General features: G+C 59.6%; 3 protein-coding genes and 1 long non-coding RNA gene across 24 annotated transcripts in view; 2 read left to right on the top strand and 2 right to left on the bottom strand.

The window, feature by feature from the left end:
* Positions 1–10,435, top strand: part of NFIX (nuclear factor I X) — a 99,945-nt gene extending 89,510 nt beyond the window's left edge. For all 8 annotated transcript variants that reach the window (XM_027050461.2, XM_053219808.1, XM_053219807.1 and 5 more), the window contains 2 exons: positions 1,622–1,713; positions 6,082–10,435. In XM_027050461.2, coding sequence (XP_026906262.1) covers positions 1,622–1,713; positions 6,082–6,096 — 107 coding nt within the window. In that variant the 3' untranslated portion in view covers positions 6,097–10,435. The remainder of the gene's footprint in view (positions 1–1,621; positions 1,714–6,081) is intronic.
* Positions 8,762–14,659, bottom strand: LYL1 (LYL1 basic helix-loop-helix family member). Of its 4 annotated transcripts, none has more exons than XM_027050467.2 (5): positions 13,763–14,659; positions 12,441–12,793; positions 12,266–12,357; positions 10,977–11,389; positions 8,762–8,921 (listed from the first exon to the last, which is right to left on the bottom strand). In XM_027050467.2, the coding sequence occupies exons 2-5, from the start codon at positions 12,770–12,772 to the stop codon at positions 8,898–8,900; spliced, it is 861 nt and encodes a 286-aa protein (XP_026906268.2). In that variant the 5' UTR covers positions 12,773–12,793; positions 13,763–14,659; the 3' UTR covers positions 8,762–8,897. The 4 variants fall into 4 exon arrangements, with proteins under 4 accessions (XP_026906268.2, XP_053075788.1, XP_053075790.1 ...); XM_053219813.1 differs by having other exon boundaries at positions 13,786–14,646; XM_053219815.1 differs by lacking the exon at positions 13,763–14,659 and adding an exon at positions 13,094–13,376.
* Positions 12,893–23,462, top strand: LOC106985680 (uncharacterized). 3 transcript variants are annotated; one of them, XR_008297242.1, is made up of 5 exons: positions 12,893–14,324; positions 14,536–14,686; positions 14,998–19,777; positions 19,895–19,991; positions 21,892–23,462. It is a non-coding gene; the product is annotated as an uncharacterized LOC106985680 (long non-coding RNA). The 3 variants fall into 3 exon arrangements; XR_008297244.1 differs by having other exon boundaries at positions 20,305–23,462; XR_001431946.3 differs by lacking the exon at positions 21,892–23,462 and having other exon boundaries at positions 14,998–15,519; positions 15,727–19,777; positions 19,895–20,031.
* Positions 15,934–25,998, bottom strand: TRMT1 (tRNA methyltransferase 1). 9 transcript variants are annotated; one of them, XM_053219800.1, is made up of 17 exons: positions 25,880–25,997; positions 25,370–25,573; positions 25,215–25,270; positions 24,820–24,962; positions 24,467–24,654; positions 20,008–20,123; positions 19,817–19,929; positions 18,887–19,035; positions 18,644–18,730; positions 18,494–18,563; positions 18,265–18,399; positions 18,087–18,172; positions 17,661–17,769; positions 17,498–17,574; positions 16,496–16,615; positions 16,291–16,420; positions 15,934–16,116 (listed from the first exon to the last, which is right to left on the bottom strand). In XM_053219800.1, exons 2-17 carry the CDS (start codon positions 25,552–25,554, stop codon positions 15,967–15,969), a joined length of 1,914 nt encoding a protein of 637 aa, XP_053075775.1. In that variant the 5' UTR covers positions 25,555–25,573; positions 25,880–25,997; the 3' UTR covers positions 15,934–15,966. The 9 variants fall into 9 exon arrangements, with proteins under 9 accessions (XP_053075775.1, XP_053075774.1, XP_053075773.1 ...); XM_053219799.1 differs by having other exon boundaries at positions 25,370–25,654; positions 25,880–25,990; XM_053219798.1 differs by having other exon boundaries at positions 19,817–20,123; positions 25,880–25,998.
* Between the last annotated feature and the right edge of the window lies 1 nt (position 25,999).

Here is a 25,999-nt window from a genome sequence, read left to right as displayed (position 1 = left end):
CCATCCCCTTTTGGCCTTGCGCCCTCACCTCCATTCGGGGGGCCCGTGGGCCTCTGACGGTACAGCAGGCCAGCCCCTGACCTCCTCCCCTTCAATCTCACATTTGGTTTCTCGTTGTTCCTCCTTTTTTTCCTCCCCCCTTCCCATCCCTGTCCCTTCCCCAGGTTGAATGTTCCAAGGACAAGGGCGGGCTCTGGGCCTTGGCTTCCTTCATCTCTCTCTCTCTGTCTCTCTCTTTTAACCAATGACAAATTTTGTCAAAGGGAAAAGAAAATCTGAGTTGAGAGGCCCAAGGTAGACCCGACGCGTGAAGGACAGGAGAGGTGGAGGGTGGGCAGCGTGCCGTCTTCGGGCAGCGGGGTGGGCAGCACTTTGGGCGCCCTGGGGGCTGGCAGGACTTCCTGGTCAGCAGTGGGAGGGGCGGCCCATCTCACTTTTCTCCGTCTCGCGCTCTCTGTTGCCTTCTTTCTCATGGTTTGAGTTCTTTTCCCCTTTCCATCCTCTTCATGCCATCTTCCCATCTGCATCCGCCATAAGACACGAAGTCATGGTCATGGTCATTGGAGGTGGGCAGGGTGGGGGGAGGAGGCGCCAGGCTGCAGGGTGGCGGTGGTGGGGGGGGAGCACCCTGGACAGAATCTGGTGAGCACGCAGTCCCTGGAGTGTGTCTGGTGGGGAGGGTGTGTGGGGGCGGGAGGGGGGGGATCCCCGGCAGCCTGTGACACTCCTTGTCCCTTCTGGGGACATCTTCTCTACCGGGGGTGCAGGACCCATTCCCTCCCATGGGGCTCCAGCCAGAAAACCTGAGAAGAGCTCGGGGCCGTTTGGCTGCCCATTCACCCCCTTAGGCTCCAGAACAACCACCCCTGGGCACCGAAGCCCGAGGGTTCTGCCAGGCCCTCCAGCGTCCTCCTCCTCTGGTGCCTTGGCCCACCTCAGGCCCTGGGAACCACAGGACCTGGCTCATCCATCAGAGGACGAGAGCGCCTGCTGGGCCTGAGCCTTGCCACCTTTGGGCCCGAGCTGGCAGCCGGCTCCTCTCTCTCCGACCCTGTCCCACCCCGCGCAGCCCTCTGTTGGGCCCCTTCAAATTCCCTGAGCCATCGGCCCCATCCTTGGGACTGCCCAGTGGGGTTGAGCGGTGCAGCACCCACCTAGCTGACCTGGTTGGAGAGGTGGCCTGGCTGAGCCACCCTTCCCTGAGCAGGGTGGGGCCGGCCCGCCAGAGCTCCCGCCCTCCCAGGCTCCCTCTTTCCGGACCCGGGAGGGTCAGTGGGAAAGCAAGGGTGCCTTGCCTCCGTGAAGGCTGTCCTCAGTCCTGCTCGGTGCCTGGCTAGGGAACAGAACAGGGTCGGCTGAAGCCTCCAGGGCCCCTCCCTCACCCTGGGCCAGGAAAGAGGACGCCTGGCTGAGGCGGGGTGCTAGGGGTGGGGGACGGAGTGTGCTCCTGGTCAGTGAGAGGATGATGGGACCCCTCCGGCCTGTCCTTGCCACTGCCAGCCTAAGCCCTGGCAGCATGGTCTAATCCAGTCTCTCCCTCTCTCAGCAGCCCCGAAGGGCAGTGCCCGGGCAGGCCCCAAGGCCTCACGGGGTCTCTCCCTCTCTTCCCTGCTCCCCACAGCATTCGCAACGACAGGCGCCTCCTCTGCCAACCGGTTTGTCAGCATCGGACCCCGGGACGGCAACTTTCTGAACATCCCACAGCAGTCTCAGGTAGGAGGCCCCACCCACGCTGTGGATGTGGGCAAGGGGCAGGGGAGGGGGGGGGTGCGCCGCACAGGCAGCGGCGGGGGCATCTGGGGAAGAGGCCGGTTCCTTGGGGCCAATCCGGGAGAAAGGGCCAGGGCAGGGCTGGAGGGCCCGGGCTTCTGCGCGCCCAGCTGAGCCTGCCTCCCCAGGCAGCCCCCAGGTCCTCTGGCTAATCAGCTAATTGGATAATTAGCTCTGACAGCCCCGGCCCTGGGGAAGGCGGCCAAAGACCTGAGGCTAGAGGCGCTCTGGGCCAGGCCTGGTGGGAGCCCGAGGCCCCGTCAGGAAGAGGACAGCGTCTGCCTGTTGCTCTCCTCCCGCTCCAGCTGGAAGCCCTGGCCCCCAGCCCTCCTTTCTTCCTTGGCTTTGGGTGGGCTGGGCGAGGGGTGGAGGAGGGACAGAGCCGTCCTGGTGGGCTGCGTGCCCAGAGACTCTGGCACCCAGGGTAGGGCAGGGCCTGTTGCCACCCTGGAGGCCCCTCCCTCAAGTCCCCATGAATCCCGTTAGAGGGGAGGCTGGGCTGCCGGAGCCTCCAGTCCAGCTCCCCGTCTGTCCCCAGTCCTCACAAGGAAACCTCCAGCCCTCCTGCTGGAATCTCCTGGATCCGGCTTTGTACAGGCATCTGTGCACACACACGCATGTGGGCCCCCTCCTCCCTGTGCCTGTCCCCAAGAGGCTGGGAATAGCCCACAGAGCCCAGGGCCCCGGGGTGCAGGGAGGACCCACCTCAGGAGCCGGGCAGAGGCAGCTTTTACAGCGCGGGGCTCCTCGGAAAAGAACATGCAAATATCTTTCTCTTTTTCACGGTTTACAAAAACATCACCCTGTGAGCCCAAGGCCTTGGAGGCTTTCTCAGCCCCAGGAAATCCACCTCAGCCCAGGGCCCCAGGGCCACCTCTTTTGGCTCCTGCTCCTTTACTGCTCTGAGACCTGAGTCCAGAGAAAGTTGGTGGATGGAAGTTTTGTGTGTGTGGTTTGAGGTTTGTTTTTTTTTTTTTTCTTCCCTTTTCCTTTCCCTCCCTCAAAAAAAAAAAAAAAAAAAAGCCAAAAAACTTTGTCAAACTTCAAACTTCAGAGCTCCCTAGTGGCAAGGAGGGGAGGGGAGGGGAACTTCAACCCCCTCCAGCTTCCCACCCCCTTTCCCCAGAGTCACGTCTGACCCGTCTGGTTTCCAGGAGCAACCAGACATGATGTAACACCCAGATGAACTTGAACTTGGGGGTGTTGAGAAGAAAAACAATGGCTCCGAGCAGGGGCTGGAGCCAGCCCCCTCCGCTGCTCTGTGCCAGGGAGGCAGAGAGAGCCCTGCTGGCAGAGGGCGGGAGGGGGTGCCAGAGGAAGGGGCAGCAGGCGGGCCTCCCCTCCTGGCTGTGGGCCGGCACCAGGCAGCAGGGCTGCGTCGCACTCTCGCCCGCCCTCCCTCCCTCCCTCCCTCCCTCCCTCCCTCCCTCCGCCCCAGCCGCCCATAGCTCTGACTGTGTTACTTGCTCACTCTTGGGGACCACGGCCCCGGCCTCCCCCACTCACCCTGTTTCCGCCTCCGTGTGCTTTCCCTTCTTCACTTTCTCTGCGCACTTTGCTTAGACTTTGGGGCCAAGTTGGAGTTTGAGGCAAGTTTGGGAAACGGTCTTCCTCCCTCTTGTTTTGCAAGGGGCCTGGGCCCTGGGCCCCAGCAGGCAGGTGTGTCTGGGGGTGCCGGTGGGGGAGACTGGAGCCGGACAGGGCCCAGCCGCTGAGAGAGCCCTTGGGCCTGGGGGCAGGCAGGCGACTGCAGCGGGCGCAGGGGGTACGGTGGGGGGCGGTTTCCACAGTAACCAGTGACTTTAGCTGATCTCTGGAGCACCAGATGGAGAGAGAACAATAGAATGAGGGAAGAAAAGAGAATTTTAGCAATTTTGTCATTCCCTGGGCAGCGCTTTTTACTTAGTTTTAATCAATTTTGGACCTGGCTCAGGAAGCAGAGAGGGTGAGCAGAAAAAACCACTTTGTGCTTGGCAGCCGATGCCCCCCCCCGCCCTTTCCTGGGATCCGTGAGGAGGCACTGGGGAGCTTTCCTGGAAACACCTTTGTCCCTAACTCCAGGCCTTGAACTGGAGTCGTCTTCCTCTGAGGGAGGGGGGCTCCCCTGTCCGAGCACTGGTGGTTGTCCCCCTGCTGTGCAGCTCAGGGGACCCCAAGGGGACCAGCCTGGGGTCTGGGCCTGGTCCAACAAAGACAGGGGCCAAGCAGGCCCTCCGTGTCCCGGTTGTCCCCCGCCCCCTCCATCACAGGGAGGGTGAGGACCAGGCTCGCACAGCCGTGGCGTGAGGGTTCCGGTGTGGTCTCCCCTTGGGAAGGGGGCTCCAAAGAACACCGAGGCCTGAGACCGCAGTGACAGGGGCTCACTGCAGACAGCTCCCCTACCTTCTCAGGCCGGGACTGGAAGCCCAGGGGCTAGCTGCCGACTCAGGCCCCGCCAACAGCTCAGGGGGTGCCTTGTGCCTGGGTTTCCCCCACGCACGGCCACGTGTCCCACGAGCCTCCCTTCCGCCTTCAGTCAGCGGATGGGGCTGGACTTCGGGCAGGTCCCCTGGGAGCCCCGCCGCAGGACGGCCGGTCTCCTCCGTGCGTGCCGTCCAGCACATCGCAGGCAGTGAGCATCTCTGCCCGTCTGGTAAATGCCAGCAGCACCCCAGTCATTGGGGCACCCCCAGAGCCCCATGTTTCCCAATGCTTTCCATCTGCACCATCCACCCGGGCAGCCACTGGCCACGTGTGGCTGTTGAAGTTTAAATGAAATTACTAACTAGAGAAAACTTTTAGTCCCTCAGCCACACTAGCCCCATTTCAGTTGCTTAGAAGCCACCGCGTGGCTACTGGCTACCAGATCGGATAGAGCAAACAGGGAATGTTTCCGTCGTCGCAGAAGGTTCTCGGGGATCTTCCAGGCCCCTTCTAACACACTAAAACTCCATGTGTTTATCTCACAGTAGATGACAACCTGCGGTCCCCAACCAGAGCCGGCGGGGCAGGCCCGGCCTGCAGGCATGATCTGTGTGTCTGAAACAAGTGTTGTTAAACATTGACAACTTTCACATGAAAATCCGTCTGGCCTTTTGGCTTCTTTTGAAGAGTTGGCCGATCGGGCCCCCCCCCCCCCCCAGGCCCTCACTCCAATGTGGCAGCCTTGGCCCTGGGCTCCCTGGGAGCATGCCACATGAAGCAGTTAGGAGCATCGACTCTGAACTGTTCCCTGCATTTGAGTCCTGGCTGGGCCACGCGGGTGGGCGGTGTAGCCTCAGGCAGATCAGCCACCCTCTCTTCATCTGGCTTCTGCGTGTGGTTGGAGCAAGGGGAGAATGGGTCACTACCCAGTGCGGGCTCTGTTAGCCCGGCTTGGCCCCTGCCGATCTGAGTCTGCGGCCCGGAGCCCCAGAGGGGCCCTGAAATACATTTTCAGGGACCCCTTTTTGGCCCCAAGGGTATTACCCAGGTACTGTAGGCCAGAGAGAACACGTCCCCCTTCCAGCCCTCCCCCACTGCCCCTTGGCCACAAGGTGGGGCCAGAGCCTCTGGTGGAGGGCATTGCCAGGCGGCCCGGCCTCCGGGTCAGGTGTGTTTTGTGAGCACCAAGGCTCGTTTGTGGGAAGGTGGCTCCCCCTGCTGGCACCCTTAGGGAAGCCACTCCTGCCCCAGGGAGACTGCGGTCCTTCCCCAGCACCAGGTGCCCTGAGGATAGAGGATCAGGCACAGTGGGCTACAGAGCCCCTCCCCCAGGCCTGGTCCCGCTAGGGACTAAAGCCATGTGGCATCCCCCGCCCCCTCCCCAGCCTTTCAGCCTGTGGGACCTTGGCTGGGGAGTACAGACGGGAATTTCTGCTTTTAATCCAAAGAGACAGAAAGAAAACTCAGCAAGAAGCTGTGCCACCCCCCACCCCACTCCCAAAACCCCTCTGGGGACAAAAGCTCCAGCCTGGCATCCTCCCCACCCTCCAGGACCCACACAAAAACCTAAACAATTGGAAACATGGCCAGATCCCAGGTCTGCGCCTGTGCCAGCTTCAGCCACGGGGGTCCCACCCGCTGGGCACCGTGCCCACGGGAAGGCCAGCTGGACTCTGGCACTGGGGGCAGGGTCTCTTGGGGGCGGCAGGATTCCCATCGGAGGTACCGACAGAATGGGGAGGTACCTCTTCGTGGGGTGCCGGTGTCCTTGGCTCTGCTGGGACCGGGCCCTCCGGGGACCTTGGACACTGGCCTGCAGTCAGCTGGCCAGGTGGGGGCAAGAAGAGCGGTGCCCCCCGCTCTTTTCAATGTCGCCTCTTTTTTTTTTTTTTTTTTGTCCCGTTTCAGTCCTGGTTCCTCTGATAAGATCGACAGAAGAAATGACAAAATGTAAAGAAGAGGTTCCTCAAACGGGGGGAGAAGAAATTTTGAGACGTGGAAAAATCCCCCAGCCCAGCCCCACCGAAAAAGCAAAAATTAGACGTCGTCAGCCACTCAGCCCTTCTCTCCTCCAGCCCGGGGACCCCTGCAGGCCCCCAGAAGCAGCCCAGTTCTCGGAGAGCCCTCGGAAGAGGTCTCGGTGGAGCTGTGCACCAGCAGCCAAGCAGAAAGAAACATGCAACACGGACTCTGTTAAGTAGAGGACAGAAAGAAAGAAAGGATGCGGCAGAACTGCCTTTCTCCCCTCCCTACCCCGCCCCAACCTTCCGGGGAAGGAACAAAATCAACCCAACAAAGCAACCAGCACGGTTCTAAAGGGCCTCTCCTCCACCGTCACCCTTCCTAGGGGAACCCCACCCCCAACTCAGTCCGGGAGCTTCACTAGGGAGCTCAGAGGACAAGCTTGTACAAATGACGGGGTGCAGACCCAGAGGGTTCTCCCTCCGGACTCTGCCTCCTCCCTGCCTGTCTCCCTCTCTCCCAACCCCCTCCCCACCCCCACTGCCTTGGCCTCTGGCTTCTCCCCGCCCCCCTCCAACCCCCCCCCCCCCAGCTGCTTTGGACTAGGTGAGGCACGGTGGCTTCCAGGTTTCCCTGCCCTACCTTTGGGCTAGAAGGCGCCCCCCCCTCCCGCCGGGGCGGCCAGGAAGCGTCCTCTGGAGCTAGCCTCTTGCTCCTGGAATGGAGGGCGTTCTGCCACTCCACCCTGAGCTTCGGGGGTAGTTTCAGGGCCCCAGACTTCTCTGCACAGTCCACAGGAAAAAGTCGGAATGCTACAACAGCCCGTCCCAGCCTGGGACAGGCCCCCTCTTCCCTCCTCTCTGCAGGCCAGGAAAATCACTCTCTTGCCACGCCACAAGTGAGGGGAGGCGGGCCCTAGGTCGCCCCCACACCCCAGCCCCGCATGCAGGTGCCCTCGCTCCGCCCCACCGGTCCCTGCCCCTGCCCCTCACACAGACAGCCCTGCTGTGGCCGGGCCGGAGAGTGGAGCAGAAAGGGGACCCCGGAGCCGAGCGAGGAGGACGAGGCAGCCGCCACTGCCATTGGCTAAGCCGCCACCTGCGCTAGGTAGGCGTCCTGCTCGCCGACTTTCAGTTCCTTTGGAGGGTGTTGGGTGTTGTCCTTTTTCAAAAGTGTTTTGGAGCTTTCTCTGTCCGGCCCCCCCCCCCCAGCCCCACTTTCTCCACCACATGGGCCTCCTGGCCACTTCTCTCTGGATTTCAGCTGTAATGTCTTTACTCTTTATTTAGGGGTGGGGCATTCATCGTTTGGGTCTTTTGCTGTTGCAATTGGGAACTCCTCCATTTGAGCAACTTGGGAACAATTTGGTAACACACGACAGGAAGTAGCTCTCCTCTCCCCCTCCCTGCAGCCCCTTCCTCCTCCCAAGGGATGGACGGGGGCCTGTCCAGAGGGTCTTCAGAAGCCCCCTGGGAGGGAGGGAAGCAAGAGCATGCCCAGCCCCCCCTCCAGGGTGTGACTTGGCCCCTCTGGCTTGTCTTTCTGTGCCTTACTCCCTCCTCCCTGCATCTCCCTTCCTAGGCCCCCTTCTCCAGTCCTCGTGCCTCCCTCTCTTTCTTAACTGTATGAAAACACAAAGCACAGGTCAGGATCCTCTGAAAGTCAGTCAACCCAACATTGCACCGCAGGGGCGGGTTGTGGGCTTTATTTATTGTGAATCTAGTTTGCGAGGCTGTGGCCCCAGCAGGGAGGGAGGGAAGGAGGGGAGGGAGCTGGCTGGGGAGGCAAGGAGGGCCCTTACCTGGGGCAGAAGGGGCCAGCGCGCGGCGCGGTGCGGTCCTCGCCTGGAAGCCACAAGGCGGCTGGCCCCAGGAGTGGCTTTTGTTGGAAGTTGAGCGAAGGCCCTCCCCCCATCCGCGTGCAGCCCTCGGGGAAGACCGGGACTGAGAAGCAGGGGACAGGGGATCCCACGGGAGCCTGGGGTGGGGGGCGTGGGGAGTAGGGCGGGGGGTGGGGGGGCCGGGTGGGCCGGGCGTGACGCGCGGTCAAAGTGCAATGATTTTTCAGTTTGGTTGGCTAAACAGGGTCAGAGCTGAGAGGGGAGCGGAAGGGACCCCCTGCCCGGCCGCACGCGCCCCTTCCCTCGAAGACAATCGGGGCCGCGGGCGCGGTGGGCCCGCGGGAGCCGGGGTCGGCGGGGCGCCCGCCCGGGCGAGGTCGGAAGCTGCAGGCCAGCTGGGCCGGGGCGGGAGCGCGCCCGGCGGGGCTGCCCGGGCGGGCAGGGGTGGGGTGGGGGTGGGGGGCCGCTCCTTTCCCAAGTGTCGTTGTGAGGGGCAGGCGAGGGGCTACGAGGGCGACAGGAGATGTGGGGACGTGTTAGAAGAGAAAAAAACCCACAAAAAATATATATGGGGGAAATGAACTTTTTTTTTTTTCATTGAACCAAGTGCAATGCATCAGAGAGTTTTCCTATCTTTGTATGTTAAGAGATTGTTAAGAAAAATTCTATTTTTGTTGTAATGTCCTCGCGGCTCTGGGGACGCTAAAAGAACTGGGCCCGCCCCGCCCTGCGCGGGGATAACGAAAGCTGAGTGTTTTTTCCTTTTTTTTTTTTTTTTTTTGTTCGTTTTAAGTTTTTTTTTTTTTTTTTTTTTTTAAGTCGTTTTCCTGCGTTGACGAGGATGATCTGGGGTTTTTATTTGTTTCGTCGTTCGTTCTCGGTTTCGGTGGGAGGGCTGAAGGAAACGTTCACATTTTAGAGTTTAAAAAAAAAAAACACCTCGACACTAAAAAAAAAAAAAAAAAAAAAAAACAAGATCAAAAAGGAAAAGGACGAGAGAAAATTATTTTTAAGATAATTCAACATAAAAACCCTGGTGCTTCTTACATTATAAAGTACGTTTTAAAAAAAAAACCCACAAACTATTATACATAAGTTTATGAATCAATTAAATATCCTGCACTTGTTAGGAACACGCATATCCCTTCTTTGTTGAGTTTAACGGAACGGGACAGCGGCATACGCCCGGCGGCTGGGCTGCTCTGGTCGCGGGTCTCCCCGGGCGCCCCCTCCCCAGGGCCCAGCGCCCCCCTCCTCGCCCCATCCCCGTCCGGGCACGGGGGCGCGGCGGGGGGGTCCCCAGCCCCTCCCCCGCAGAGGTCAATGCCAACGAACAAACGTCCCCTCCCTCCCTCCCTCTCCCTCTCCCTCTCCGCCCCGAGCGCCCTTCTTTGAGCCAGACGCCAACTTGACCCTCACCAGCATTATCAGGAGCGCGCTCAGCAAGTTGGTAGTTACCCTCCCTTTTCCCCGGCGCCCCCAACTCAACATCATTCCTCCAACCCCTACCCCTAGCCCCGTCACCCACCGGGGAGCACGAGGAAGGCTCGAAGCTCCAGGACAGGACCAGCCAAGCTGACAGGTCGATTCGCCCAGGCCCGCGCCCGCACGCACGCACGCACACGGCCCCGCACACAGCCCCACCCCACCCTGCAACCAGCCCCGTCGACTGCCTTACACACCCGCCCCCGCGCTGGCCGGCCGACCTAGTGCCTTGTTCTCACCCCCGTGCTGGCGGAGCGGACGCCGCGCTCTGGGTCCCAGAGGGGCCGGGTGGCTCAGACGACCCACCATTTCCTCACCCCGACCGTGCTGAACGGACCCCCCCCCCCCACATGAGAGAAAATAAAGGAGCAATAAAGTCACGAGAAATTTCGTCCCCCAATCGAGAGCCCGAGGGGCACCCCAGCCCCGCCTCTGCTCCCCCCCCCACCCCCCCACCCTCGGGGCGCCCCCCTCCCCCCCAAGCCAGCCTGGGCCAGCCCCGCTTCGGCCCCTCCCGGGAGATCCGTGCGCCCGACCAGCACCAGCATCGCGGACCGCAAAGGCCGCCCGTCCCGTCAAACAAGTTTCTTCTTAGGCTAAGAAACGCAGTATATACGAGTATCTCTATATATAGTACTAATGGATTTGGTGTGCTTCCCCCTTAGCGTCCCCCGTCCCTCCGCTCCTCTTCCTTCAGCCTGGTCTCCCCCTCTCTCTGCCCTCCACCCCCGTCTCTGCACTGAGATACATAAGAAACAAGGGTAGTTTACTGTCTGTTTTGTTTTCTGGGTTTTCAGTGTCCTAGCGGAATGCAAGTAGGCAGCCAGCCCGTATGTTCCCTCTCTGCCCCGCCCCGCCCCGCCCCGCCCCCGTCACTGCGCTTCTGTTATACCATCTTTGCCTGACTCTCTCCGGCTTCTCCATTGAATGGCTAATGTGTATGTGAAATAAAGAAATAAAGAAAAACAAAAGTAAGAGCGCCCGAGCCTTTGCTAACGCCGTCGTGCGGGACCGGTTCGGGATCGGTGGGGGGAGGGTCCCGGCGTCGATTCTGCGCCTCCCTCGGCGCACCTGGCGCGCCGCAGACGCGGTCCGGGAGCGCGTATCCATGAGTCTCCAGGAGGGGGCGCCGGCGAGAAGGGCGAAGACCAGCCCCCTACCCCGTCCCTCCCCACCTCTCTCGGTGACCCCAGCCCGGAAAAAAAGGCACCACTTTAGTCCGATGACCTGTCTGCCATGTTGGTTCCCGGACCTCGTCCCCCGGAGGAAGACGCGGGAAAGGTCATTTCCAGCGGGCGGTGGGTGACAAAAAGGCCTACAGGGCCCCCGCGGGCGACAGTCGCCCCTCCAGATCCCCGGGCCCTATTCCCCCGTTGGGAACGTCCTCACTGGTCCCTCTTCCGGGGAGTTCGCTCCAGAGCAGGCGCAGAGCATCGGCCGCCCCTCTCTCGACCGCCCCGGGCTGAGTTCCCGGTGCCCCTCGGCTCCGAGGCCACGCCCGCGGAGGTCACCGCACCTCAGGGCTCACGGCCGCTCGTTCCGTCTTGATGGGCCGGGCCGCCCCATCGGGGCTGCCGTCGGGGCCGGCCGGGGGCGCGGGCTGCGAGCGCATCACTGATTCGGCCCTGCGACACGGCCCGCGGCGGGCGCTGTCGTTCGGGCCTCGGTGCGCTGGCCCTGGCCGTCTGCGGGGCCCGGGCGGGGCGGGGCCTGCGGCCAGAGCGGCCGCCTGGTCGCGCAGCAGCCGCACCAGGAAGCCGATGTATTTCATGGCCAGGCGGAGCACCTCGTTCTTGCTCAGCTTCCGGTCGGGCGGGTGCGTTGGCAGCAGCTTCCTGAGCTCTGCGAAGGCGCCGTTCACGTTCTGCTGCCGCCAGCGCTCCCGGCTGTTGGTGAACACACGCCGGGCCACCTTCTGGGGCTGGTGCCCTGGGGAACACGAGGGGCAGGTTTGGCGCGGAGGCCCAGGGGGCGCCCCCTGGGGCCCTCACTTCAGCGCCCAGAATCTCCGAGGGGACTTCCACACAGGCGGCGCGGGCTGGGGCTTTTTCCACGCAAGGGCTCCACAAGTAGGATCCATGGGTAGCTCCCCTGCTGGGTAGCCACCCCTCTCCCACCCTACTCACCCCAGCGGCCTAGACAAGGACCGTCACCAGCCCAGGCTGCAGGCAGCCGAAGCCTTCCGAACCCGACTGTCCACACTTCTATGTCAATGGCCGAGACTCCCTAGGGACATGTTTCCTGTGGCTGTCAGTCTGGAGAGCTGTCCTTGCGGTCCCCATTCTGAGTGTGGCCCTGCACGTGGCTGGATGTGCACACGGGTCTGGGAGGTTCTCTGGGTGTGAACGTGGGCCTGCCCGTCTCGGGTGGCTGGCTGAACTCCTGGGATATCTAAATGGCTGTGGTTGCCTATGATCGTTGCCGGGTGCTTGTGGTCGTGTGGCTGTGGTTCTGTGGCTGACTCTTGTGGGGCCATGGTCCTGAGTGGCTGTGGTTGTGTGGCTGTCCCTGCTGTGGTGGTCGTCCTGTGGCTGTTCCCTGCGTGGCCGTGCATTCGACTGGGGCTGTCATTTCCCGGCCCCCATGCCACGGTACGTTTTGCCATGACTCTCCGTGGCTTGTCGGGTGGCTGTGGTCGCGTGGGACTGGCCCCGGGCCTGTGGTTTTTGCACAGGAGTGTAACCTGAGCACTGAGCCCCCGTGTGGGCTATCCTGCGTGTGACTGGGCGCACCTGCAACAGCTCTCCCCGTGGAAAGACGCGAGCCCCCGCAGAGATGGCGACACACACACGAACCCGCACTCACCCTCGGCCAGCTCCAGCTCACAGTGGCTAGGTCTCCGCTTCAGCCGGCTGCTGGGGAAGATGCCAAAAGGTCCTGCCGGCCCAATGTAGAGGCTGTAAGGGGTCGTGGGTCACTAACGCCTTGTGGGCAAGGACCCTGGCCCCGAATTCCCCCCAGGTCCCAGCCCCCCACTGACCTGTTGAGAAAGGGGTGAGGGTGGTAATGCAGGGCCAGGGGGGGCGGGACAGTTCCCAGGGTAGAGAGTTGCAGCAGCGGGGGCCGCAGGGTGCTCAGCTCCGTGGTGGCCATGGTTGCCCCGGGAGGCCTGGTGTGGCCCAGGCTGATCACTGGCACGCCAGGGGGCAGCCTGGGGGGTGAGGAGCCTCGGTGGCCAACCTCCTTCACCTTTGGGGGCCCAGGTGAGGCAGGCTTGGGGGGCGGAGCGGGCGCTGGGCTGGGGGCACACACCATTTCCGCCTTCTCAGTCATGGTGGGGCCCACCTCTGTCTGGGCCTGGGGAGGGCACATGGACCCCGAAGGGGTGCTCACCTGCGGGAGACAAGGAAGCCAGTGGGGAGGGAAGAATCAGATGCCACGCACATCCCTTAGCCCAGCAGAGCCCTCAAATGAGAGGGAAAAGGTGGGGGTGGGGGTTCGGTGGGCAAAAGCAGGCGGGCTCCGAAACCACCAGGACACGGGAAGGGACCTGACGCAAGGGCAGGAGGTACCCAGTGACCTCCTGGGCAGCGCTGAGCTGGGCAGTGCTATCTCTGAGCTGTTTGTGACCCACGAGGGCCTCAGCTGCCCAGCTCCTGAGCAAAGTTCCCTTATTCCAGAATCCCTTCTCACCTGGAGGCGGGAGCGAGGGGCGAGGCCAGGAACCCATGACGGATCCCGCGGCCCCCAGGATGACCCCGTAACCTTCAGATCTGATCCCAAGACCCCTCACCGGTAGCGTGTGACCTTAGAATCCCTCTGTAATTGACTCTGGCCCTTCACCGATTCCCCCCACCCCTCCCCCAGCTGACCGTGTGGCCCTCAGCTATGACCCCGAGAGGCTCTTCCCAACGCCTCCCTGCCACACCCTGAAAGTCCTCTATAATCGCTCCATTGACGCCCGCCCCCACTGAAAATGTCCCCCTTACGAACCCTGTAACCCCACTGCTGACATGATGATAAAAAATGCTGACCCAGGATCCCAAACACTGACTCCACTGCCCAGTAGACAGGGTCATGTCCCAATCCTTCTCTGGCCCTATCAGCAGCCTCCCCCACCCTCCCCACCCCATCAGCATCCACTCCTTTGCAACCTGGGTAGCCGTCCCTGTTCACTCTTGGCCCCACGGCGTGGAGTGTCCCAGCAACTTCTGGGACTCCTGGCCCCTCTGTCCTGTCTTCCCTACCTAGGCCCTGGGCTCTCAGTGAGTACCCCCCCCCCGCGCCCCCCCCCCCCCCGTTGAATGAATGAATGAAGGATGGATGGAATGAATGAATACAGGTGGTCCCAGGATACCCCACCTTCAGGCAGACTCCGCTCTTACCCCGGCGCTGGTCCTGCTGCCTGGTGAGAGCCCCGGCTCTGTCCTGCAGGGCCAGGATGCAGGTTCGGCTGCAGGCCAGGCTCCGTGGCCCTGATCCGGTCCGGCCTCTGCGCTCTGGGCCGCTGGGAGCTTGCCGCCCCCTCCCGGCAGCGACGTCGGGCCGCGCCTCTTCCCGGGCTCGCTAGGGCCCCGGCGACGGCGGCGTGGATCCCTCGAGGGAAAGTGAGCTGCTCCTGGCCGGCCCGCCCTCTCCCCGCCCCCGGCGGCCCAGTTTCCTCCCTCTCACCCCCGGGCCGCGCCGGAGGATGCCGGGCCGGCACAGATAAGGCCCTGGCCGACTGGCTGCGCCTGATAAGGAGCCGGGCTGACCCCGGAGGAAACCGGCGGGCGGGGAGCTCCGAGCTGGGGCCTCACGGCCCCGCCCCCGGCCGGCGACGGACAGGGCCGTCACCCCTCAGGGCCTCACCTTACGTCCTCCCAGGCACTGGAGTGGCCCAGGGTCTCTGAGGACCCCGACCCAGCGCGCCGCTGGGAGTGAGGTACCCGGATGCACGCAGAGGGGGAAACTGAGGCAGGGAAGCAGCAGCCTCCAGTATCGCGCTTGGGTTTCACCTCCGGCTTTGAACACCCCCTGCCCAAGTGTCCGCGCTGATGGGGGTGGAGGAGAGCCCTTTCCGGCAGTCTGCGGCCTCGTGACCCAGGGCCCCCTCCTGCTCCTCCTCTCCTCACCCTTTGTTCCTCTTTTTACAGACCGCCTGCCGGGCTTCGCGCCACCCCCACCCCAGACTGGGACACTGGAGGGAAGGTAGTTCTGACAGTCTGCCCTCGCGTGTCCTGCCCGGCCCCAAGAGTCCTGGGCCCCCAGGCCTGCTCTCCACACCACCTTTTCAGGCCCAGGAGGGTGAGAGGAAGCACCATGGCTGGGAGGGACTTCCTAGGGAGCCAGGGCTGGCAGAACCTTACAATAGGTGCCCCCAGCCCGCCCTGTGGCCACGTGGATCCTCTAGGCCACCGGGTCACACAGCCCCAACTTGATGGTCTCTGGCCCTCCTCCCACATCACAGGCCGCTTTGAGGACGGTGATAAAGAGGCGTTGGGCAAGCATCTTGCAGTGGTGGGAAGCTCAACACCCGGCTGGAGCCTGCTAGAAAGGCGAAAGGCAGGGCCCTGGGAATAGCTAGGGAGCAGGGACAAGACTATATTTTTCTCCAGGCCCCCCTCACCCGCGTCCATCACACTTTGCCTCCAGTGTATCTGGGGGCCTGCAGGAGCAGCCCAGCACGGATACTACCACCACCCTCCCAGGAGTCTGGTGAAGCCCCGAGCCAGCCGGCCTCCAACCATCCCACTGCCCCAGGGAAGCGCGAGGTCAGCTCTGAGCCCCCAAGTTAACAGATCACCCCAACAAACTAGGTTCTGGGATTAGGTTCCTTTTAGAGGCGGGGAGGAGGCCAAGGGAAAGGTGTTTGCGGGGGGGCCCCACGGCTACCACGTGGGGGTGGGGATTCTGCCCTAAGCCTCTCCGTTAACGTTGCTAACCCTCCGTCCCGGAGGGGAGGGGAAGCGGCAGGCCGGCTAGTGCCTCAGTGTGCTCTGTGCTCGACTGAGGGGCCGCGGAGCAGGAAGCACCTGGCCTGGAGCGGATGCACAAGGCGCCTGGTTCCGGTCCGGCTTCCGCCACCGCGGCCCTGTGGGGAACTCGGCCAGAGAAACCGGGCGGCGACGCGAGGCAGGGTAGGGGCTGGGTGACTGGAGGGCCCGCCTGTGTCTGGGTGCACGCCAACAGGGGGGCGGAGGCCCCACGAACACGAGCGCACGGCTGCCGCCCCGTGGCCGGCCGGGGAACTGCAGGCGCCAGCAAAGGGGCGGCGGGCTGAGAGCCTCGTGCTGCGGGACAGACCACCCCGCTGGCCGAGGGTCAGCTCCCACACCCCCATACAGACAGAACACTCCAGATGGCAATACTGACAGCACTTCGGTCGGGCAGGGACAAATAAACCTCCAGATGCGTAGCGCTTCCCCAGGGAGTGAAACAAAAAAAGATGCACAGAGGAACGCACGCTCCAGACACGCAGCTGGAGAGACGGACAGAGCCCCTAAGGCAGATGGGACAGACAGACCCGCAGGCAGCCTCCCGACTCAGACGAATGGCAGTCGGAAAGGTGACATATCTTTATTGGCTCAGTCTACACCCGGACCAGCGGCAACGCCAGACCCAGGCGGGTTCTGGTAAGAGGTCTTGGGATGGTCAGGGGAGGCGGCTGCAGCGGTGTCCTCGGGTGCTGGGGGGCTGTGGGAGTAGCAGCACTGGTCCCCGCGTTGACAGGTGCCCTGGGGGGAGAACGGTGGGTGTGAACCCTGGCTCAGTGCTCAGCAGCCTCTGCTGGGTCCCCTTCCTAGACGGGGAGCTTGCTCGCACGCCCTGCCCGCCCCGGTTCTCCCAGCCCTGCTGCAGGGAGGGCGATCCCTGGGTGCTGCTATGTGGGGTGGGGGGGGGTGCCTCACCTCCTTGAATCTTTTACAGGGAAAGGTCTTGAGCCGGGCAGCCCGCTGGACCGGGTCCTCAGCTGGCTCCTTTCTCTTATTCTGGTGCACCCTGCGTCTCTCCTCCATAGCTTCACCTGCGGCCTTGCCCCTGTGCAGGCAGAGGAGTAGCTGGCACCCCATCCTGCCCCGGACAAGCCCCACCGCCACCCGCGCTCTCACTCACCCTGGCCGGGCACGGGGCCGGGGGCCCCAGTTGGCCTCAGGATTAGCCTGGAAGCGCTTGAGTCCTCGCTGGCGGGAGCTGGGGTTGGCGTCATCCCGGACGGCGAAGTTGGCCTGCAGCCTGGGGACGTGGGAGTGGGGGCTGAGGGGCAGGTGCCCTGCAGGTGTGCACGGACCACCTGCCAACCCCCGTGCCGCTCCAGGTGCCTTGGGAAGGCCGTGTCCGCCCGGGTCGGGATTCTCATCCAGTTAATGAACATGCATCCAGTGCCCACCACGAGCCTAAGACCTGCCATTGGTAAGGCCGACGTTCCAGTGTGGGAGACGATGGGACAGATCAGAGGTGAGTGAGGTGTAGCGTGTTAGGGCACGGATGAGAGTTTTGAGAAAAACAGAGCAGGACAAAGGGAATGGGGAGGCGGGGGAAGGGGCGCAGGTCAGGACAGAGCGGTCAGAGACACCCGAAGGAGGGAGGGAAGAGCCTTCAGGGGACCCGGGATGGGCACTCCAGGCACAGAGAACAGCCCTTATAAAGGCCATAAGGGGGCGCTGCGTCTGGGCAGTGTGAGTGCGGAGGCCCAGTATGGAGGGAGGTAGGGAGAGTGGGGATGAAGGGGGAGGGAGGGGACAGGGAGATGGTTAACAGCTTGCAGGCAGAACTTGGGTTTCTAGTGAGTGAGGTGGGAGTCACAGAGGGTTCTAAACAGAGGGTGGACAGGTCTGACTCCGGTCCTCACTGATGTACTGTGGCTGCTGTGGGGAGAGGCTGGGGCCGGAGGCGGGGGCGGGGGGGGGGGGGGGGGGGACCAGGGCGGAGCCAGCAGCACTGGTCCAGCTGGGCAGTGATGGGGCCAGACCAGGGCAGGGGCAGAAGGGGAGGGGAAGCGGGAAGATTCTGGATCTCACGTGAATGAGCATGTGTCTGTGGAGGGAAGGATCTGCGTTGTCCCCTGCCCACACGTGAGCTCCCCACGCCCGCGGGCAGCCACACCAGTGCCCGTACCTGGGCTCCACACTGAGAATACGGAACGCAGGGCTGGCCTCTGACAGCCTTTCCCGCTTCACCGGACACTCCTTTTCCTGGGAGGTAAAGTTCAAAGGTCAGGGGACACTGGGCCTGACCATGTCCCGGCCTCGCACCCCTATCTGGTCAGGCCAGCCCTCACCCAGCAGCGCATGATGTCCCAGAGGGCTGAGGAGGGGGCATCCGTCTTCACGGCATTCTTACAGGCGTGGGAGAGTGAGACCCGGAAGCCGGCATGGAGGAGGGCTGACCTGGGGACCAAGAGGGGCCGTGGGTGGGGGGCGGGGGGCCGGACCCCAAAGCCAGTGCTGATCCGTGCGGGTGTGACGCAGCTGAATGTCTCACGGTGACTACGCGGCCCGGGTAATGCCAGTGATCGTGATGGGGAGACTATCTCCCTCCCCAAGGCTCAAGGCCTCCACGCTCTCTTCTAAGCACCTGCACGTAGGCCTGTTGGAAAGCTGTTTTACCCAAGACTCTGGCCTTGAGGGGGGCCGGCCTTGCCCCAGGGCACCCGGAGGGTGGGCGAAGGGCGCAGACTCCTTCCGGCCCGGGACTGGGCACTCACCGCAGCTGCAGGAGGCTGGGCGTGCTGCAGCGGATAGTGCTGCTCAGCTGGTCCAGCGTGTAGTAGAGAGGCACGTCCGGGAGCTCCTGCCGGTGGGGACAGGACGGGCGCGGGGTGGGTGGGGGAAAGGATGGCTGGGCACAGGCAGGGCCCCCTCCCCGTCACCCCGGGCCCCCACCTCAGTGATGACGCTCAGGACCCCCTGGATTCGCTCTGAGGTGTGGAAGCGGCCAGGATTGGTGCTCACAGCCTGCAGCACGCGCCCCACGAAGTCCAGGTCGTGGATGGGCTCCGCCCACAGGGGACCGCCAAGCTACAGACACGTGGCGGGGGGGGGGGGGCGAAGGGCCAGGTGTCAAGAGAGCCGGAACCCCAGCGTCCCCCTGGTTTCCCCGGCCCTGCCTCACCTGGTGTCGCTGCCCACAGTGCTCACACTCAGGGCTGATCGGGGGACCACAGGCCGCAGAGAACTTGACCCTGCGGAGAGAGGGGTGGTTAGGGGGCGGCGACCCTAGGACGCCTCCTTCACCTTCCTCCCCCGGCTCACCCGTGCTCACCGGCCGCCAGAGGCTCCGGACGTTTTGCCAAGGCGCTGGAGGTGAAAGGTCCCGCAGCCCACACACTGGAACACCAGTGCCTGCTTGCTGGAATGGGGGGGGGGGGGGGCAGGGCTCATAAGCTCCCCAGCCTGACCGCCGTACCCCAGCTCCTCCCCGTTAGGAGTCCCGTTTCCTCCCGTGCCCCAAAAGGCCCTGTTGCCCCCCTCTGTTCGTTGCCTCCCTTGCTTGCCCCAGACTAACCTGGCTGAGGCCTTGACTTTGGCCTGGCCGGTGAAGACGCGGACAAAAACTCTCACGTAGAAGTCAGCGCTGACGCTGAGCAGTGGCACCACAAAGCGCTGGTAGCAGTTGGCTCGGAGGTCCAGGCTGTGCAGGACGATCCTCAGGGCCTGAGGGTGGGAGGCGGGCATCAGCCAGCAGCCCTGCCTCCACGGAGCCTCCCAGCTACCCTGAGGCCACACCAGGTGCTCATAAGCACAGGCTCAGGGGCGGCTCCCCGGTGTTGCAAGCCCAGGCCCAAGCGTCCTAGCTGTGTGACCCCTGCCGAGTGAATGCCTCAGTTCCCCCATCGACGGGATCACAACAGTCTATGTCTCTTTATGGGCCTCCTGGGGGTGCTACGTGGTTACGGAGCGCACAGGCCCGCCATCCAGGGCAGCAACATCCGTGTGCCCTGCGCTATGCGATGTGCTCCAAGGACCTGTGCTCCGGTTTTCCAGACTGACCTGGTGACAGGGCCCTTACGGAACAAAGCCAGGCCATCCTCCTTTCCGGCTCCCGCCCTCTCGAATCCCCACGGCAATTCACCATCGTGCGCATTTCACAGAGGCCAAAAGCGAGGCCCAGAAGGGTGAAATGAATCACCCAAAGGCGCCAGCAAAGCTAGGATTTGAACCCAAAGCCAAACCCACTCCTGAAAACTGTCCTAAATAACAATTTTGAACGAGTTGTTAAAACCGAGGGCACTAGGAAAAATAATGCGGCCACTGGCTCCCACCCTGGGCGAAACCGCTGCCGTCCGAGTGACCAGAACTGGAAGTCCGGGCTCTAGAACTATTCTGGCTATAGACCTGCTTGTCTTTAACATCTTGGGACGGATCTGGCCCCGGCTGCCTGGAGGAAGCGAAGCAGGTCTGCGGGGTGGGAAGGGGTGGGGGGAGGGCGGCTCACCATCTCATGGCAGGCCCGGCTCTTGAGGGCCATGGCCCCGTACTTGCTATAACAGGTCTCCCCACTGTTCCCCGCCAGCACTGCCATGTCGGTGCAGGTGACGCACAGCAGACCTGCAAGGAAGGCCTGAGCAGTGAGGATCCTCCAGAAACCCCGAGCCCTGCTCTGTGCCCAGGTCAGTGTGGCCTCACCTCCTTCGCTCACAGCCTGCACGGCTGCATCCAAGAAGGGGGCGGGGCTGCCATACGGGTCCAGGTCGATGACGTCAAACCGCTCCGATGCCCTCTGGTGCTGGTACATCAGCATCCTGGGAGCGAGAAGGCCCCGGTCCTCAGCCCCCTACATTAGGGACCTGCTCTGTCCCCTACACGTGTCCTCTCATTGGGTGTGATGGTTTCGGCCTGCATTTGGAGGCCAGCTGGCTAGGTTCGGACCCTGGCCTGGCCATGTGTTAACCAACCACGTGACCCTTCTTCCTTGGGCCTCAGTGTACTCGTGTCTAACAACAGCAATAATAATAGCCAATGGTGATGGGACATACATATGCCTGACAACTGTTTCAAGCCGTTTATAGATTAACTCATTTAATCAAATAACCTTCCAGGCAAATCTTATGGAATCATTATCGTTTCCTTTGTAGGTGAGGAAATGCAAATGCTGTCTTCTCCAAGTTGCCAACCCTAACTGTTATTTAAAATTGCAACCTGGGGCGCCTGGGTGGCTCAGTGGGTTGAACATCCGACTCTTGATTTTGGCTCAGGTCACGATCTCACAGTCCATGAGTTCGAGCCCCGAATCGGCTCTGCTTGGGATTCTCTCTCTCCCTGTCTCTCTCTGCCCCTCCCCCGCTCATGCTCTGTCTCAGTCTCTCTCTCAAAAATAAACATTGAAAAACACTTTTAATAAAAAATAAAATAAAATGAAATGAAATAAAATAAAATATATAAAATTACAACCCATCCACCACCTTCCTCCATCCCCTCCAACCTCCAGTTTTTTCCCAGAGCACTTTTCACCTTTTACTTTTCTTTTTTTTTTCTTTTACTTTTCTTTTTACTTTTTCACCACTTTTACTATATAGTTTGCTCATTGATCTGGCTGTCACTGTCTTTGTTTCCTATCAGATTCTAATACAGTCCAGAAAACAAATACTTTTTCTTTATTTGTGCTCTGTAAAAAGTCAGATAGTAAATATTTTAGGCTCTGTGGGCCACAAACGGTGCCTTTTTTTTTTTTTTCAACCCTTTAAAAATGCAAAAAACATGGGATGCCTGCCTCAGCCGGTTGAGGGTCCAACTCTTGATTTCGGCTCAGGTCATGATCCCAAGGTCGTGGGATGGAACCCCCACACTGGGCTCTGCGCTGAGCAGGCAGCCTGTTTGGGATTCTCTCTCTCCCTCTGCCCCTCTCCCCACTCTCCAGCAAGTGCGAGCACTCTCTCAAGAAAAGAAAAGAAAATGCAAAAAACATTCTTAGCCGGTGGGCCAAGAAAAACCGACAACCCAGGCTCTGGCCTCCCAGGGGGCCTCCCAGGCTGCTGTTTGCTGGACCCCAGCATTAGAATGTGAATGCCCCAAGGTCAGGGGTTTTGCCTATTTTGTTTACTGATGCCTGGCACATTGCGGATACTGGCTTTGTGCTGGCTCATTTGAATGAATAAAAGTACCAGAAGTTGAGAAGTTAAGTCTACAATGGAAACCGTAGCAAAACAATCACTGTGATTTATCACATCAATTAAAGAAAGGACAAGAACCACGTGATCCTCTCAATAGATGCAGAGAAAGCATTTGACAAAATCCAGCATCCTTTCTTGATAAAAACCCTCAAGAAAGTAGGGACAGAAGGATCATACGCCGGGATCATAAAAGCCATATATGAAAGACCCGCGGCTAACATCATCCTCAGTGGGGAAAAACAGAGCTTTCCCCCTAAGGTCAGGACCACGACAGGGATGTCCACTCTCGCCACTGCTATTTAACGTAGTATTGGAGGTCTTAGCCTCAGCAATCAGACAACACAAAGGAATAAAATGCATCCAAATCGGCAAGGAGAAGCCAAACTTTCATACTTTGCAGGATGACATGATACTCTATATGGAACACGCAAAAGATTCCACAAAAAAACTGCTGGACTGATCCACGAATTCAGCAAAGTCGCAGGATATAAAATCAATGCACAGAAATCAGTTGCATTTCTATACACCAATAGTGAAGCAACAGAGAGAGAAATCAAGGAATTGATCCCATTTACAACTGCACCAAAAACCACAGAGTATCTAGGAATGAACCTAACCAAAGAGGTGAAAAATCTATATGCTGAAAGCTAAAGAAAACTTATGAAAGAAACTGAAGACACAAAAAAATGGAAAAAGATTCCATGCTCCTGGGTTGGAAGAACAACTATTGTTAAAATGTCGATACTCCCCAAAGGAATCTACATATTCAATGCAACACCTATCAAAATAACACCAGCATTCTTCACAGAGCTAGAACAAAAAAACCCTAAAATCTGAATCAGAAAAGACGCTCAATAGCCAAAGCAATCCTGAAAAAGAAAACCAAAGCAGGAGGCATCACAATCCCGGACTTCAAGCTGTATTCCAAAGCTGTAATCATCAAGACAGTATGGTATTAGCTCAAAAACAGACACTCAGATCAACGGGACAGAACAGAGAACCCAGAAATGGACCCACAAACATATGGCCAACTAATCTTCGACAAAGCAGCAAAGACTATCCAAAGGAATAAGAACAGTCTCTTCAGCGAATAGTGCTGGGAAAACTGGACAGCAACAGGCAGAAAAATGAACCTGGACCACTTTCCTACACTATACACAAAAAGAAACTCAAAATGGATGAAACACCTGAACGTAAGTCAGGAAGCCATCAAAATCCTCGAGGAGAAAGCAGGCAAAAACCTCTCTGGCCTCGGCCACAGCAACTTCTTACCCAACAGGTCTCCGGAGGCAAGGGAAACAAAAGCAAAAATGAACTATTGGGACCTCATCAAAATAAAAAGCCTCTGCACAGCGAAGGATTCAGCAAAACTAAAAGGCACCCAACAGAATGGGAGAAGACATGTGCAAACGACGTATCAGACAAAGCGTCAGTGTCCAAAATCTAGAAAGAACTTATCAAACTCAACACCCCAAAAACAAATAACCCAGTGAAGAAGTGGGCAAAACACATGAATAGACACTTTTCCAAAGAAGACATCCTGGCTAACAGACACATGAAGAAATGCTCAACATCACTCACCATCAGGGAAATACAAATCGAAACCCCAATGAGATAGCACCTCACATCTGTCAGAATGGCTCACATTAACAACTCCGGCAACAACAGATGTTGATGAGGATGCAGAGAAAGAGGATCTCTTTTGCCCTGCTGGAGGGAATGCAAACTGCTGCAGCCACTCTGGAAAACAGTGTGGAGGTTCCTCAAAAAATTAAAAATAGAACTACCCTATGACCCAGCAATGGCACTACTAGGTATTTATCCAAGGATACAGGTGTGACGTTTCAAAGGGGCACATGCACCCCCATGTTTATAGCAGTGCTAAGGACAATAGCCAAAGTATGGAAAGAGCCCAAATGTCCGTGGATGGGTGAATGGATAAAGAAGATGCGGCATATACATGTACAAATACATATACATATACATATATATATGTATATACGTGTGTGTGTATATATATACACACACATATATTTATATGTATATATATATACACACACACACACACACACACACACAAATAGTGTATTACTCGGCAATCAAGAATGAAATCTTACCATTTGCAACTACACGGATGGAACTAGAGGGTATTATGCTAAGCGAAATTGGTCAGCCAGAGAAAGACAAATCTATGACTTCACTCATATGAGGACTTTAAGATATAAAACAGATGAACAGAGGGGAAAGGAAGCAAAGATGATATAAAAACAAGGAGGGGGGACAAAACACAAGACTCTTAAATACAAGGAACAAACTGAGGGTGGATGGAGGGGTTGTGGGGGGGGGGGTGGGCTAAATGGGTAAGGGACATTAAGGAGGACACTGGTTGGGATGAGCACTGGGTGTTATACACACGGGATAAATCACAAAATCTATTCCTGCAAACATTATTGCACTATATGCTAACTAACTTGGATGTGAATTAAAAAATGAATTAATTAAAAAAAATAAAAGTAAAATGGAAACCATAGGGGAATCTGGGTGGCACAGCTGGTGGACCACTCAGTGACCTGTGACCAGCTTGGGCCATGGTCCTGGAGGTCATGGGATGGAGCCCTACTCCACCCTTAGCATGGAGCCTGCTTGAGATTCTCTCTCTCCTTCCCTCTGTCCCTCTCCCCTGCTCGTGCCCTCTCTGTCTCTAGAATAAGAAAATACATACAAATGAAAATAAAATGGAAACCATAATGGGACTTACTTCTGGCTATCTAAGCATCATCTCTCACTTAATCAACAGAGCAACTCCTGTAATACTAACATTCTCATTTTATAGACAAGAAAACGGGGGCTCAGTGAGGCTAAGGCACTCTCCCAAGGCCAAAGAGCAAGAATAGGACGGACTTAGGACTTGAGCCCAGGCAGCCTTGCTCTGGCATGCACGTTCCAGCCATCAGGCTCGGCTGCCCCAAACCTACCTGGCATCGGCCTGCCTGGGATGTACCAGGTGGGCCACAGCGTTGAGCTGCACATTACGGCACATGAGATCCACGGCTCGGGCAGAGGCATCGTTGGCAACTACAGACTGGAGTCCAGGCACCTCTCGTGCAAAGCGAATGGAACGTAGGCCCGAGGCTGCCAGACCCTCTAGCACTCGAAGGCCTTCCTGTTGGAGTAATCAGGGAGCCCCACTCACGTGGATACCTCTATCCTCTGCTGGGCCCCAAGGAGCCCCCACCACCCACTTCCTATAGCTCTCCGGCCTCAGGAGCCTTCCTTCCTCCATTACTGGAGGACTCGGGGGCCGCCACCTCCTCTGTCCAGGCCCCACCTCGCAGATCTCCCCAACGGCAGCCGTTCGAGGTTGGTCTCCCGGGGCCAGGTTTGCACCCTTTTTCAGTTCAGCCTTTTCCTCCTCTTGCTCTGACAAGTCCACGACCACCTTTTGCACGTCCTTCTCACCTGGCACCTTGACTGCAGCCACCCAGAAGCACAAGTCAGGGGTCTCAAAGCTCCCTCTGAGAGACCTCCCCCTATTCCTCAGTATACAGAAGATTCATGGGAGAAAGACTTCCTGAAAGCCCCTGGGGAAAGCCTGAAGGAAATGAACCCAGGGCCTGCAAGGTGCCTGCAGCCTTTTAGAACTTTAAGGGAAAGGGGGCGGGGCAGGGCAGGGAGAGAGCTCTGCGTGACCCCGGCCCACAGGGAGACTGGACCTCAACTCACTCTGGATTCCTTTGGCCCCAAGCTGAATGCGAGCAAACTCGGTGATCACGGCACATCTGCGGGAGAGACGGGGGGGGGGGGGTTGGTTAGCTCACACTCCCTCAACCTTGCAGATGCACTGCCCTCTGCCAAGCTGACCCCACACCCCTGCTCACGTCAGGTCCCGGTTGAACTCTTGCACCGGGTTGTAGAAGACTTCGTTGGCGCTGGGGAAGGCTATCTTGGCGGCCCCCTCGGTGACCGTCGTCTCCTGAGCCTCGGATGCTCGCTCCTCTCCGCAGGGCTCGGTGCCGTTCTCCACGCCGGCTGGATTCGGCGGCCCTTGCGGCTGCCCCTCCATAAACCCGGCTCTACAGAGACTGCGCGTGGAGCGGAGAGTTAGACTTAGCCACAGACCGATTCTCGCACGGGGCATCCGCGGGAGCCTCTCCCTGCCAAGCCTGGTTTGGGGGGGGCGGGGGAGGGCACAGGAAGAGCATCAGGGAGCTGCGTCCCCGCGCCAGGTGGCCTATACATCAGTAAAGATTAAGACCCTGCGGCCTCGGTAAGCTGACACTACACCCCATCTTCGGAGTACCGGCCCCTGAGAAGCCAGAGGCCAGAAGCCCTCTAGCGGGCCCGACACCGGCCTGGATCCCTCCCCGCGTCGCCCAGGTCCTTCTCACCTTCGCTCCCGGCGTCCAGGACCGTATTAGCCTGGGTGCACGTTTCCCGGATTAGGACCTGGGCGTCGCCATGTTGGCACAGTGGGAGGGCAGGTCACATGATAGAATTTAGCCAGTCAG

Source organism: Acinonyx jubatus, chromosome A2, assembly GCF_027475565.1.
Source record: "Acinonyx jubatus isolate Ajub_Pintada_27869175 chromosome A2, VMU_Ajub_asm_v1.0, whole genome shotgun sequence".
NCBI classification, from domain to species: domain Eukaryota; kingdom Metazoa; phylum Chordata; class Mammalia; order Carnivora; family Felidae; genus Acinonyx; species Acinonyx jubatus.
This window is presented reverse-complemented; position numbering and strand designations above follow the sequence as displayed.